The 15,392-nt window shown below is 35.5% G+C and overlaps 1 protein-coding gene across 1 annotated transcript; it reads right to left on the minus strand.

The window, feature by feature from the left end:
• Positions 1–807: 807 nt before the first annotated feature.
• LOC131048858 (ABC transporter B family member 11) lies at positions 808–15,025 on the minus strand. The gene is made up of 13 exons (XM_057982935.2): positions 14,938–15,025; positions 13,208–13,640; positions 12,043–12,097; positions 11,680–11,855; positions 10,472–10,693; positions 10,066–10,304; positions 9,404–9,929; positions 8,984–9,257; positions 8,022–8,754; positions 7,686–7,914; positions 2,366–2,632; positions 1,851–2,114; positions 808–1,694 (listed from the first exon to the last, which is right to left on the minus strand). Exons 2-13 carry the CDS (start codon positions 13,559–13,561, stop codon positions 1,050–1,052), a joined length of 3,984 nt encoding a protein of 1,327 aa, XP_057838918.2. The 5' UTR covers positions 13,562–13,640; positions 14,938–15,025; the 3' UTR covers positions 808–1,049.
• Between the last annotated feature and the right edge of the window lie 367 nt (positions 15,026–15,392).

Genomic DNA, 15,392 nt, shown 5'->3' on the forward strand with positions numbered 1-15,392 from the left:
ATTAAAGATGTAACAATTTCATATACTTAGAGACAAGTGGCAATGATTCTATTTTATTCAAAGTAATAAAATAATACTTATAGAGAAACTGAAACATGCATGCATTTACCTTCATCTACACGTCAAATTTATTCAAAATCAATTTTTTGTTTACGGATATTTGTATGTCATTGTAGATACCTCTCGACATAATGAAATAGATTAGCATCTAAAAAAATTGCCCTGAAAGAAATTAAACTAAAAGATTCATACCATATATATCTTCCTTGTAGTTTATTAATTAGGTTTCAGTTCTCTGGTTCAATGAGTTTGTGCCTATTAAGATTAGCGTGATTTTGTGACAACTAGCACACTCGTTAACTGTGCTCTTGAACTTCCTTGTGAATGTATTAAAATTTGTTTAAGAAATATTAATGCAGTTACCAGATCCTTTAGAGAATGATATATTACCTTAATCACATCATTTTAATGCAGTTACCCCTCCACTTCCTATGATGAACTCCCATATCTGTTTCCAATTCCAACATCATGTGTAAGCTATTCTAACAATTCTAATAGACTAAATCACTCAATGTTCATAGTTTAGTTTTATCATTTCATATATGCTGAAAATAACACTAGTATATTTATATTAAAAATATATATGTAAAATATGTCAAGAGAAATCTTATAATAGAAGAGAATCATTGTAAAATATTAAACATCAAGAATACAAATCCATTAAACTCCTCATGCAAAAAATTGTGAATCAACTTAAAAACAAGTGACAAGAATTCTATTTTATTTGGAATAATAAAATAACACTTCCAAAAAATTAAAATGTAACATATTTTTGTCATTTTGATATCATTGTAGATGCCTCTAGCTATAACCATACGTCCTAGCTGTAACAATACCTCCTTGCACACAGACTTTTTTTCCTTATATGTTCCTATTACATTTTATGGACCTAATAAGATATTTACTAACAGCGCAACTCTAGCTCTGCCTGCCAATAACATGAAATGCGGCTGAGAGAAAATTTGAAATTTCTGTGTTTAAGGCAAGTACTATGAGGATGACTTGTGCAATTTCACCAGGGATGCATAGATTCCATCTCGCTTGTTGAACAGATCATCATGTTTTCCTTGTTCTGCAATCACTCCATTCTTCACCACCGCTATGAGATCTGCATCTTTAATTGTTGAAAGGCGGTGTGCAATAACAACAGTGGACCTGTTTACCATTACACGGTCCAATGCATCTTGAACTATGCGTTCTGATTCGGCATCTAGGGCACTTGTAGCTTCATCTAAGAGAAGTATCCTGGGATCTTTTAGTATTGCTCTTGCGATTGCAATTCGTTGCTTTTGACCCCCGGATAATTGTACCCCTCTTTCCCCAACAGTTGTGTTATATCCTTGGGGAAGGCTTGAGACGAACCTGTGAGCGTTGGAAGCCTCAGTAGCTGCTACAATTTGTTCATCAGTTACTACGCCCTCCTTTCCATAAGCAATATTTGCGCGGATGGTGTCATTGAACAAAATGGGCTCTTGGCTCACCAAACCCATCTGCTCTCTTAACCATTTAAGTTGAAGCTGTTGAATTTCAATTCCATCAAGTAATATTCGGCCTGAATCGGGATCATAGAATCGCTCCAAAAGTGCAATGGCTGATGATTTACCGCTTCCGCTCTCGCCTACAAGAGCAACAGTCTGTCCAAATCAAAACAAAAGATAGAACTATCAGTAAGTTTTGAGGCATTTGTCCGGTAGCCTAGTTAATAACCTCAAAATGCATCCATTGTTGTTTCAAATTGTTAACTAATGTTTTCCTTAATGAATCAATTAGAGTGGAATTACCACAATTACCTTTCCAGAATGAACAAATAAGCATAAATCGCGGAAAATCTGCACGTCTGGACGGGTTGGATATTTAAAGCTGACATGCTGAAACTCAATGTCACCCTTTACATTATCTATAGTAGTCCCTGAGACTTCACTTGCATCAATCTTAGATGAACGGTCAAGAATTTTGAACACTGAATTGACAGAGGATTTGACTTTTGCAAGGTCGGGGGCAAGGCCTGCTGATTGAGAGACTCCCATGGCAGCCATTGACAGAGCAAAATACACCTGTCTCAAACATTCTAAGCTTAAAAATGGAATACAGAACTAGATTCTGTTAAAATATTTTAAAATGTCAAATATATTCCCTTAAAAACCCATTTAAATCATTGCAAGCTCTTTATTTCAAATTTTCATCAGATTAAGCAAACAACTTTTTACGCATCTTTGTAAATCCAGCAAATCGAGCCCTTGCAACCATTACGTTCTCATTCATAAAAAATTACAAAACAAGAAACTTAGTACCAGGTCACCCTTACCTTGAAAACATCATCAAAAGTTGTCTTTCCATCTTTAACCAAATGAGCCCCTACCCAAAAGTTGACTGTATATTGGCAAAACATCAAAAAAATTGACAATCCAAAACCAATTCCAGCTATAGTTCCCTGCTCGACTCCACTTTTCAAAGGAGTGGCACATTTTTCGTTGTACAAATTGATAACCTTATCCTCTGCACAGAAGGAGGCAACAGTCCGAATGCTTCCAACAGCATCGTTTGCAACTTGACTTGCTTCCTCATACACCACCTGAGCATACCCACTTGAAATCATTAGTTACTTTGTTAAATCCTTGAACTGAAAGGAACAAAAAATTGTTTTTCTATATGATTGAGACTCACGAGTCAAGAATTATATTTGATATCACAAGAAAGAATCTAAACATACATGCATGTCTATCAATACGGATCACTCAAATTATCCTCCCGTTACAACACAGAAAGATATTGCACATTTCATCAACAAAGCCATACATATTTACACATATATTCTTTGCGAGAAAAATCTTGGTTTCCCTTTGGAAAATAAGAATTCTTTAATCAAAACATTTTCATTCTGTCATTAAAATTGCTTTCATTTGCTTCTCAGCATGAAAGGAAAAGGATAGAGATTGAATAAAAAATGGTATTTTGATAAGATCCTTGATTGTGTATAGGACGAGAATTTCAGGAAAATTCACCTAAATGTCTTATGTACCAACTGGAACGTCATTTCGATTGTGTAATAACCACCCCTAGTTACTGCTAACTTTTTATTATTATTTCACTACACCTCAAAATCTTAATCAACCAAGCAACTTCTGTCCAATTTGTAAGTTCCAGTTCACAACCTTACCTACCATAACCTAGCAGCAACCGTATGCCACAATCTTACGTACTCACACTAAATACAACAAACTTCCAGTTTTAAGGCTATTCCTAGACCCAAACCTACACCTCAAGGGTTGGTTCATTCACAATGGCCTTGCCTACATATCCCTATATGGGAATCAAAGACTCTGCAGTTCGGACACCAATAATAGTCGTCATCCCCTGCATCCAAGATGAGATCCTTGACCTTTTTTTAAATCACAACTATTAATTGGACTTATGCTTCCAATTTCTCTCCATATACAATAGTAGGATAGGAAATGCATTCTAGTTAAAAGCTAGTTAAATAAAACCACATAGAGACCAACTCATACCTATATCATAGGTACACAATGTGATTAGCTCACACATGTGACACATGTGTCACATATACATAATATGACTAGCTCATACATACTTACACAAGTACACATAGTGACTAGCTCATACATAGTGTAACTAGCTCAATCATGCATCACATATTAGCTTAGTCATGCATCACATATACAAAGTGACTAGCTTAAGGATGCACAACATATATACAATGTGAACAACTCGATAACATCATGTGACATATAGTAAGCAGCTACTAAAAATGTGTTTACGACCCTTCTACGAGCGTTTTCCCCTTTACATGGTTCACTAACACAGAAACCCTTAAGTACATCCCGGTTGAAAAGAGGAATGTTGGTGCATCCTATAGTACATCATGGTCCCACCTTTTCATCATCGGCAAAGGCACAAGTGTAACAACACACAACACACGAATCCATTAGTAAGATTTCTACAGCTCACTAAACCATTCAAGTCGGTGGATCCTAACATCCATCACCTCCATGCCATTGGCAAAAATCGATCCAACCTGGAATTTGGTAGCTCTTGGCATCTACAATCTAGTATTGAACTTTTCATGGACCAGCTAGGACTCAAACCTAAGACCTTCTATTTTTCTTTGGTTCAAGTGTGGCCTATTTCCAACACCTGCATGGTACTACTGAAAGCCGACTAAGCCATATCATATGTGAGTAGCTCTTAGCATCCATTACTTTCAAGCTATTGCCAACAATCAGTTTAACCCTAAAATATGACAATTAGCTTCTAACATCTATCACCTGCACGACACTAGTGATAGTTATCTAAACCACTCTTGTATTATATCATGGATAGCTCCTGTTATCCTTCATATCTATGCTATCGGGAAAGCCAACTGATCGGTAGGAGATAACGGTTAGCTCTTGGCATCCATCACCTACACAATATTGGTGATAACCAGCTAATGACACATATATCAAACTTTGTTTTGATGTGTGGGTTCATCTTATAGCCAAGATATCACAAAAATTCACAAACTTTGGGTAAGTTGACCCGGTTACATACCACATATAGTGATCCATTAACCTAGAGACATGGTCCTATAGGTCTTGGGGTCAAATTAACGACATACTGAACACGTATGGTGAACAAATACAAACTCATAAAGTAATTTCAAACGCCATTTACTTCATTCACTTGTTATTTGGAAACATGATATTTATTAGACAATAGTAATACTAGACAATATTCTACTTCTGAGGACAAAATTTTTGTATATTGCCAACCATAACCTTAGCATACAGTTATCAATCAAATATATATAATGGCAAAACACCATACCATATTGAGTAGTACTTGTCATTAATTAGTTGAACTACATCTAAGGACAAATTTTCTGAATCAAATCCATACACATAATCTAAAATAAATCCAATCATGTCAGAGCACAGTGTAGTATGAGTCAAAATATTTTCAAGACGCAACAATTATGCAAAAGAACCAATATAGCTCCAAGTGATGTCTTACTATAATATGATTCAATCATATCGAGTATCAAAATAATGTTATGTTATGACATCCTTCTAACAGAACACAACATGAATCAACAAGGCCACGTAAAAATCATTTGAACTTCGAAGGACATACGATGGTAATTATAAACTTGCTTTAAGCATGACCAATACTCAAGCCATACACAAGACACTCATTCCCAAATAATTCTATATCAAGGATATCATACAACATTTGGTACCCCAAGAATAACACCATACAGATATCTATCACCAGCCCCATGGATCATGAAGACATCACCTTGTGATCAAGTGTCTATTTTGGGGTGGAGTGCACGGGAGTGAGGCTTTGATTTGTCATTGTCATTGCTCTTGCTTTGTGTCTTGCTCATACTTGCACTCTACTCCCTCTCCACTTTGTATTAATGGTAGTTTTGCCACCATTGTTTCATGGTAATGATGAAGAGGGTGCAAGAAGGTCATGACCTATGACTTCAATCAATGCCTGAGCTGGATTGGTAATCTCTCCCTCTCCATCGTTTGCACTTTTTCTATTACTCATTAATTTTATTAATGTTATCTATATCACCCATGCCCAAGAAAGCCCTTCTATCGCCACCAAACTTCTTTCAAATCAACTTAAATTATTTGCATAGGTATCTGCAATTTTGACTATTTCATTAAACATGGAAAACCTTTTGGCAAATTCTCTACACTTCATGATACTATCATTTAATGGTTGTGACACTGACTCAAAATCTTCTTTGCTAAAAATAAGATGATTTTCACTATGAAAACTATAAGAATCAACGTATACATCTGATGCAATGTTTTCTCATAAGCTCTGCTTGTAATAAGTACTTCTTCATGTGAATTAATTGTAAGATGGAATAAACTTGACAATCATGTTGTTGTATTGACCTGGGATTTAATTCATTGCCTCACTTGTAATTTGTCTCTGACGCTCAAAGCGCTCACCAATAAATAACATTATAACAAAATCACAACATTGCCTTGCAAATTACAACGACACAAACAAGTACTTATAATTCAATCACATTTAATATGATTAAGCCCTGCCTACACCCAGCTAGAGTTGGGTGAGTTCAGAGGATACAACAGATCATAATAAGATTCTGTTTGGGTTATTTCCTTGATTTTGGTAATAGTTTCCTTTTGTTGCCCAAATACTATAGATCCCTACTCAGAAATTTCATATTCAGTCTTAACTATAAAAAACAGTTTTTCAGCGATTGGTTCAGATTTCAGATATTTAAAGTCACTTGTAGCATATCCTTATGGCAAAAGATAGACAGTATAAGTCTTATCTAATTACTCCAGCACTAGATAACATTATTGTAAATTTACAACAGATTTTGGTTTCTTTTATTGTCTAAACATTTAAATTCCATCTTTTTGTAAAGTGGTAGTTCTCTATTACAGTGTATCTTGGGCCATCTTACAGACTTTCTTCATAATAAGATTATCATATTTCAAATATGGTTGTATTCTATGCTTTTTATTCATAGTATGTTATCTGTCGACCTATTCTCAAGATCAATGCAAAAGGCTTTTTCCATAGAGGTAGTATTGGAGTCATCATAGTAGGATTCCATTTACACGGCATTGACACAGCAAACTTAAAGTGTAAATGGAATTCAATTACAGAGGTTTAAACGGAAAAAAGACAACAAATTTAAACCAAAAACCTAAAAACATGGCAGAGTTTTTATGGAAAATGTGAAAAGGATACATGTTTTTTTCAAAAAGAAAAAAAGTGGGTTTGACTGGATAAAACTCGTGCTAGCATGCCTGGCCTTCAGGCACCATTTATTCATGATCACTTGCATTCTATCGTCATTTTATGTGGAATTACAAGAGTAACGAGGGAGTTACAAAGCATCTTATGTGTCATGAGAGTTGAAGCAAAATAACGTGGAAGTATTTGAGGATTTTAGGTGCTATAGGGAGTTATAAGCATCACAGTTGTCATAAGGAGTTACAACTGTTATTGTCATAATAAAGGAGTCAGAAGAACCTACTATCCTACATCGAAAAGTACAAGTTACAAAAAGGGTTTAAGACTTATAGGAGTGGGGAATGTCTCTAGGCATCATGCACTAGTTGTATATTGGTAATGGTTTTGTTGCTTGTCCAAATACTAGAGATCTTTTTTTGAAAAAATTCTGGTAGATTAAAAGTAAAAAAAACATTTTCAGATGTTAATTCAGATTTCAGACCTTTAGATTAGGTTGCAGCTTATTCTCGAAAGATAGGCCAAAGAAGTCTTAGAAAGAAATTTCTGAAGGGGCATAACTCTAGTATAATGCATTTCAGTTTTTCTTGTCTAAATTTAACATTTTTTCCAAGTTCAAGTGGTAGTTTTTTATTTAACAGCAGGTTTCTGGCCAGTTTACCGACTTGGTTCATAACAAATTCTCCATGTTTCAGTTGCAGTGCTGCATTATGTTTATTATTCCTGGTATGTTATTTCTCAACCTATTCCCAAGATCATTGCAGAAGAGTTTAGTGAAAAAGAAATATCTAGACAATAATCTTTGAGCCATACAAACAATAGAGTGAAATTAGAAGGGAAAACCAAAGAACGAGTTTTAAGATTAGGACTCACACCTTTGCATCGGCAGTGAAGCCCTTCATAAACTTTATTTGCATGTAGCCTTGAAAACCTAGAAGAGGTACTATAGCTAGTAACAAAAGTGCTAGCTGCCAGTTGGCTGTAAAAGATATAACAATGCCAGCAGTGATGGTTGCTAGATTTTGAATGACAAGCGATAATGCATCTCCCACTAGGCTACGCACATTTGCAGCATCTGTTGATAATCTTGCACTTATTGCACCACTGAAAACAGAAACTTGGAAATTAGTATGAATTTGATATCTATTCTCTACTTATATTAAATGTACCAGCAAAAACAGTAAGAGGTTTCTAAATTCTTCATCAGTCACCTTGAATTTTTATTGTCATCAAACCATCCAATCTCTTGGTGAACTACTTTGGCAAATGTCAATGATCGAATGCGTTGCACTAGCCTGCCACCAGCAATGGAAAAGCAATACATCTGTGTAGGTGCCACAATGAAGCTTACAACTGCTAAAACTACAAACATAAGTGCCCAGAATTTTGCATCTTTTCGAAGCTCGTGATGGGGTTCATAGAAGACCTTGATAACACTTGAAAGCAAGAGACCAAAGACAGGAAATATCACTCCATTGATAGCTGCTGCAATGGACCCAAGTACGAACACCAGAATCTCTGGCTTATTTAAAGATGCTAAACGCAAAATAGGAACATCTATTTCGGAATCTGACTGACCACTTTCCACATCTACCTTAGTATTGGACCTAAAGAATCTAAACAGATCCCTCCTTTTTCTGTTTCCCTTTGGTTGACTGCTTTCCTCAATAGCTACAGTTTCCTGGATGCCTACTCCAGCAGGAAAAGTGTATGAAAATGAAAATGAGCGATGACTTCCACCAATCCCTGATGACCCACGACTTACAGACCGTCTTGAAGACGACCTTTGACTGCCAACCCTACCAACAGCCTTGGAACTATCCTGATGTATTTCCAGATCATCTGGATCCTTTACATTCTGTTCCTTTGGTTGATGCACTTCTTGCAGATGTATAAGCTGGGAGTATGCACCTGAAGGGTTAATGATAAGCTGAGAGTGTGAACCTGGATATCACATTTCTATTGATTTCAATAAAATGGCACAAGAAAGAACCATATTATTAAGTTCATGGCTAAACTACAATTTAAATCCGTTCGAATATGAATGCAAAGGGTGTCGTTCATTTAGTAAAAGCTCCTGCTCAATTCAAGTTAATAAATAAGAATAATGTTTACAGATTATTAAGTTTTTGCTCTTGAGAAAGAGAGGAAAAGGAGAGTTATGTAAAATGACCTTTTTCCACAATGGAACCATGCTGAACTACAGCAATCATGTCAGCATTTCTGACAGTTGTTAGACGATGAGCAACAACAATTGTTGATCTATTTACCATAATTCTGTTGAGAGCTTCTTGAACTACTCTTTCAGATTCTGAATCCAATGCACTTGTAGCTTCAGCTAGGAGAAGAATCCGAGGATCTTTCAGAATAGCCCGTGCAATTGCAATCCGTTGCTTTTGGCCTCCAGATAGTTGGGTACCATGCTCTCCTACTATTGTATCAAAACCCTGAAAAAACCAGCATAATGGTCAATATGTGGAAATATTATGTGCAAGGAGCTTTATATTCAAGAATGGGAGACATCCCCAGCCATCAAGAACTCTGCATAGGAAATGTTATCAAACATCAAAAGTCATGTGTAAAAACTAAAAACCTGAGGCATCTTGTTTATAAATTTTATTGCATTGGCAAGTTCAGCAGCAGCCTTGAGTTCCTCTTGCGTAGCTCCATCTTTACCATATAAAATATTTTCTTTAATGGTAGAGGCAAAAAGGACAGGTTCCTGGCTCACCAATCCAATTTTCTGCCTTATCCATTTAAGCTGAAATTTCTTGATGTTAATGCCATCTATAAGCACTTCACCAGCTTGTGGATCGTAGAATCTCTCAATTAGACTGATAACTGTGGATTTTCCACTACCACTCTCTCCAACTAAAGCTGCAGTGGTCCCCCTGGGTATTTCCAGTGAAAACCCAGAAAATATTTGAACGTCTGGTCTAGCAGGATACCTGAATTCTAAATCTTTGAGTTCAATATCACCTTGAATATCCTCAAGGACCAGTCCAGTTGCATCATAGATATCAATATCTGGCTTTCTGTCAATAGTCTCAAACATCTTGTATGCTGCAGCTCGTCCTGCTGCAATTGCACTTAAAGAAGGTGACGTTTGGCCCAGCGACCTGAAATTCAGCAGAAATTTATCTTAATTTTCATTTATAGACATGAATTCAGAAAACATATTCAGTTTAAATCCAGATGGTTGGATTTCTTATCTGATAAAACAAAACTACATCGAGCATTCGATACTCAACTTACATTCCTCCCATCATAATTGCAAATATGACATTGAGCACTTGACCACCATTATAACTTCCCTTTAGAATTAAACGTGATCCATACCAAAGAGCCAATGCATATCCAGCAAACATGATAGATAGAGCAGACCCAATGCCGAAACCAGCTGCCAATCCTTGTTGAGCCATAGCCTTGTAAGCAATCTTAAGTGACTTATCATACTCTTTTATGGATTTCCTCTCCCCGGTAAAAGGCACAACCTAAATTTTACATAAGAGCAAACTGCATGAACAACCTTAATAGATCATGCACATTCATGATATTCTATACAACTTGTTCTTCTAGGAAGATATAGAAAAGCCAACCAGAAATTGTGAATGCAAGTGTCCAATATGAGATATTAATCTCTTGTTGATCAAACACTCACCGTCCTAATTGAACCAATTGTCTGCTCCACAATGTTTGCTGCTTCTGCATAAGCTTGCTGGCCTCGGCTTGACAGTTTGAAGATTACCATAGCTATAGAGCCACCAGCTACAACAAGAAGAGGAATCATAGATAGCATTACCAAGGCAAGTTTCCACCCTCTGATGAAAGCTACAATAAATCCTGCTAAGAACGTGGTTATGAACTGTATGAATTTTCCAACCTGAAGAAACAAACACAAAAATAATATTATTGTGAATTCTTCTTTGGACTATACACATTAGAATTGCTTTACTTATTTCTAATGCATCATGTCTTACAGGTTTTGAATAAATCATACGACAATCATATATCCACATGTTATAGAATAGCAGATAATCACATCAGTAATTTTTTATATTAGAAACAATATGTATATGAGCTATTCTTTACAACTCTATTTGTTGTTCCCAGACGATCAACTTAGCTTTGAAGATGTATTTTCCAGACCCAAATTCCATAAAGGCAAACAGCTTTAGAAGGAAATCAATGTTGTTACATACTTATCAAAACGTACAAAAAACATATATCCACATGTTAAAGAGTAGTAGATAATCACATTAGTAAGTTTTTATATTAGAGACGGAATGTGTCTACAAGCCCTTCTTTACAGATCTCCTTTGTTTTTCCAAAAGGATCAACTTGGCTTTGAAGGTCTGTTTTCCAATCCAATTTGCATAAAGACAGCTTCAGAAGGAAATCAATGCTGTTGCATACAAACTTATCAAGAAAGCATGGCAAATATTATGGAAGATGATTGCAGGCCACATAATGGTTGCTATTGTATGCAAAAAAGTGTTACGGTAGTTTCTATCAACTTGATATTTGGACAAACTATAAAGATGCCATCCCTTTGACATAAGTCATTTTCATTTTTCAATGAATTTGCTGATCTGTGAAAGTAAACTGGGAGTTTATTGGTCAACTAAATTTATCCTAAAACCAAGAGGCAACTGCTACATTTTATAGGGTTAGGAAAGCCAATGAACTGGATTGATTGGTGGTTGAAACATTGTTTTCTATCCATATGTTTTGAAAGCTTTAATGATTGGGCAATGGAAGATTGAAGTCATCACAGCATATCTTTGGCTGCAAATTTCCTGAATTTCACCCAAACTGGATGTGTTTGTTGAGATCAATGCAAGTTGTTAATACCAATTATTGACTGACCTTTTCTCCCATAGCATCCTGAATTAGTATGGTGTCACCTGACATTCTTCCAATAACCTCTCCTGTCGATGTTTCACTATCAAAGAATCCAATATCTTGCCTTAGAATCATTTTTAAGTAGAGACTCCTAATACGTGCAGCCTGTCTTTCTGCTGTGCACATCCAACATGACACCCCTGCCAGCCAGCATTAAGTTAAATGAGATCATAATGCATCAACCTTACTGCTGGTTACAAGCAAGAAAACCTGGAGACTTGCAATATAAAAAAAAAGTAGCTATACTGTACAAAGAGAACAATTTCTACGAAAAAATAGTAATTAAATTGCAAAATCAAAATCATGATAATAAGTTTAATATCTTACCAAGTAAAGCTGCAACTCCTGCACCGCAAGCAAGATAAACAAATTCCAATGCTATCTACAGCAACCCAAACAACAGAACAGTAAGTTCGATATTAAAGTAAACTTAAAAGCATCAAAAGTTCTACCTTGCTTTCCTCATACAGAAGTCAGTTGAATCAGTAATTAATTGAAATTTCTTCTAAACCCCCCCTTTCAAATAATGAATTCTCACAAGTGATTGAATAAAATGAAATTTTAGTAGTTATTGTCTGACACGGTTATTTAAATATACATCACCTCCTTTCAGCATAAAATTTGTATAATATCTCTTTATGAATGAAGATTCATTTCAGACGACCATTATATGAAGATAAGAGTTGGATTTACTTCGCACTACCTACATCTTGAAAATAATAAGTTTGGGGGCAATTTATTCAATTGCGTGGTTCCAATGGTACATATAATGAATGATGCTAGGGTCATTAATGCGAGTGTAAGGGTGGAATTCCATGGTTGATTCTCATACTATTTCCTAAGTTACTGAGCAATCTGATGAGCTATGTCACCTCTGGCCTAATACGACCACAGTTTAGTTTAACACCACCATAGTTTAGCTTAACACTAATCGTTGTGCCAATCCATTTTAAGGAATTTGTTTTTTCCCTTAGAACCTGCCTTGGAATTTTAGCATTGCCTGCATGTAACTTGATATTCCGTAACAGTCTCAACTCTGCTTCTCAATTATTGTTTGAAGAAGTAGAGAGACGAAATGACCCAACTTGGTGTATTAATTCAAAACAAGTAAACAATGAAGAGAAAACATTTCTTAATGTGTACCTGAAATGTTCCAGTAAAATGTAATACTTTAAGTGTTGCAATTCTATTACTTTCTACTGACAAGAAGTTAAGAGAGTTTCCCCAATTTCAATTGATTGCATTTTTATGTCAAAAATTGGATATGAATTTTATCTCTCAAATGCCCAACGGTGGCCATTTTGTCCTTGAAATTCCAAGTCTGGACATAAAAATCTTAAAGACAATTTCCCAAACCTAAGAATAATTGGGTCCTACGAATCTAAATTCAACTAATTATGCCCATTTTCTTATCAACAACTTTCCTTTAGTTTGATTTTGAATTAAAATAAGAAACAAAACAAAGGAAACTGAAAAGATTCAAAGATTTCACCTTGGACACTTCATGCACCACTTTGTCTATATTTGCCTTGTTGCTTCCAAATGCATCGATAAGGTTCCCAAACAGGAGAGTCATAATTGGAAGACAAACACCAGTTCCCATAGAACCTAGAGAACCAATACACATCAACATTATATCCAGAGAATCTGCGGTGACAAATAATTTGTGAAATGGCACAACCTTGTTGCTATCTTCTTTTTTTTCACCCTCTGTGCTAGAATCATTTTTATCTTTTTCCTTCCGTGTAGCCATCTGGGAATTCAGATCAGAATTTTCCTCAATGTTCAAGGATGCTACTCCAGTGGCATGATTGCCCTCATTCTGATCTTCTCCTTGTTTCAACATTTTGGATTTCAGGTATGGAATTTCTGCCTTGGGAAGAACTCTGGCACTCCAATTGGAAGAGCCTTTTTACTCAGAACCCCTGTACAACGGTTCAACACAGACATTAAAATTGGCAACAAGACTTAGACCAATATACAAGGACAAGGATATTTACATAGAACTATCAGATGCAAGAGTATTCTAAGCCTAGAGTTTGTGATGGAGATTTGGCTAAGGAGTTTAATACCACTTAAATTCCAAGTTCTATAGCACAATACAGTTGTCTTGAACTAGAATATCCTATGGAATAACAAACTTTAAATGAATACAGAAGTCACAAATATGAAATCAAACTTTAAATGAATACAGAAGTCACAAATATGTTAAGAATAAAATCAGTAGAATTTGCTAGTACATTTTTAGAAGCTTTTAGTTTTTTTTATGAAGTAAGATTGTAAAATGAAGCTCTAGAGTGTCAGTAATTACAATTCACTAAAACAAAAGTATGTAAGCAGATCACATTTCTGTCATTCCAGAGGCATTTGTTATTTATCACTTTAATTCATAAACATAATGAAAAACAATATTTTATCATCCAATTTATCCATGTTTAAAAACTGGAGACAGTACATTTCTAGAAATGTGTGTAAACAAGAAAGTGTGGAAACAATCTATTAAGTCTGAACCAGATAAACTTAAAACATCTGTATGGTGCTTGCCTTAATATCCTCTAACATGTGCCTTAATATCCTCTAACATTATATCCTATGGGTCAGCCCCCTCGTTTTTGGCTGTTTTAATTATCAAAAAACAAAGGTGAAATTTTTAAATGTTTTGACTCAATGCCTAATGGGGTAAAGACACCTTTTTAGCTTTATCGGCTATGTATGAAGATCAAGCCAGCAAACCCACTGTAAGATCGATGCAACTTATTGATTCCTTCAAGTGAAATTTGATGTTTTGCACTTCTAACAGACTCAATAACCTAGCAACAACATACACAAAGAAGTTGGCAGGGTGTTTGAAGGGTTTTTAAATCATTTCATTTCATTCAACAATGACAATAAGTCAGATATGGAACAAAAGTGCAGATATCAATAACAGAAGAACCACAGTCAAAAGGAATTGACAGGGTCTAGAAGTTTCTTGGTACTTGTTTACATGGAGTTTTTTCACTTCACTTCTGTAAGAATGCCACCAATGGTGGATGTGTCTTTGTAACCATGTGGTGCCATGCTCTGTTTCTTTTGCTCTGATGAAGTAAGCAATTAAAATCCTTTTACTCAACACTAAAACTAAGCAAAGAACAATTTTAAAACTTTTGTACGGGTTTGACATAAAAGTACAGAGACTAGCAAAGAATGAAGATTCCGACTTAAGGTTTCTAAATTTCTTACTAGCAAAACAATATTACTGAAAACTCTTCGCAAAAACTACCAATTCTTCCCGCCAAAGAGCGGGAAATCAACACAGCACAACTAAATCTGCTTCAAAAGTTTTGCTTATAAAGACTTTTTTAGCTTAATTGCCAAGAAAGAGAAATGATATTTTAGTGCAGTTGAATTAGAGAAACATTAAGCGAGCAGCGTTGCAGCAAGTGTTTTTGGTCAAATCCCATTGAACATCCCATGATTACTACAAAATTGACGATGCTCTTTTGACAGGTGTAGTTAGGACGAATCCATTAACATCCCATGATTACTTGTGTTACAGAGCAACCTCCTTTAGTTTATTTTATACGACGTGAACATTTTTGTAAGAGTAGCTGGTTTGCAAAGGTAGTCTCGACTCCGGGCCAACGTTTTGGAATTAACCATATGCTAAAAACATTTAGTGTATATTTTATATAAAC

Source organism: Cryptomeria japonica, chromosome 1 (genome assembly GCF_030272615.1).
Source record: "Cryptomeria japonica chromosome 1, Sugi_1.0, whole genome shotgun sequence".
NCBI lineage: Eukaryota > Viridiplantae > Streptophyta > Pinopsida > Cupressales > Cupressaceae > Cryptomeria > Cryptomeria japonica.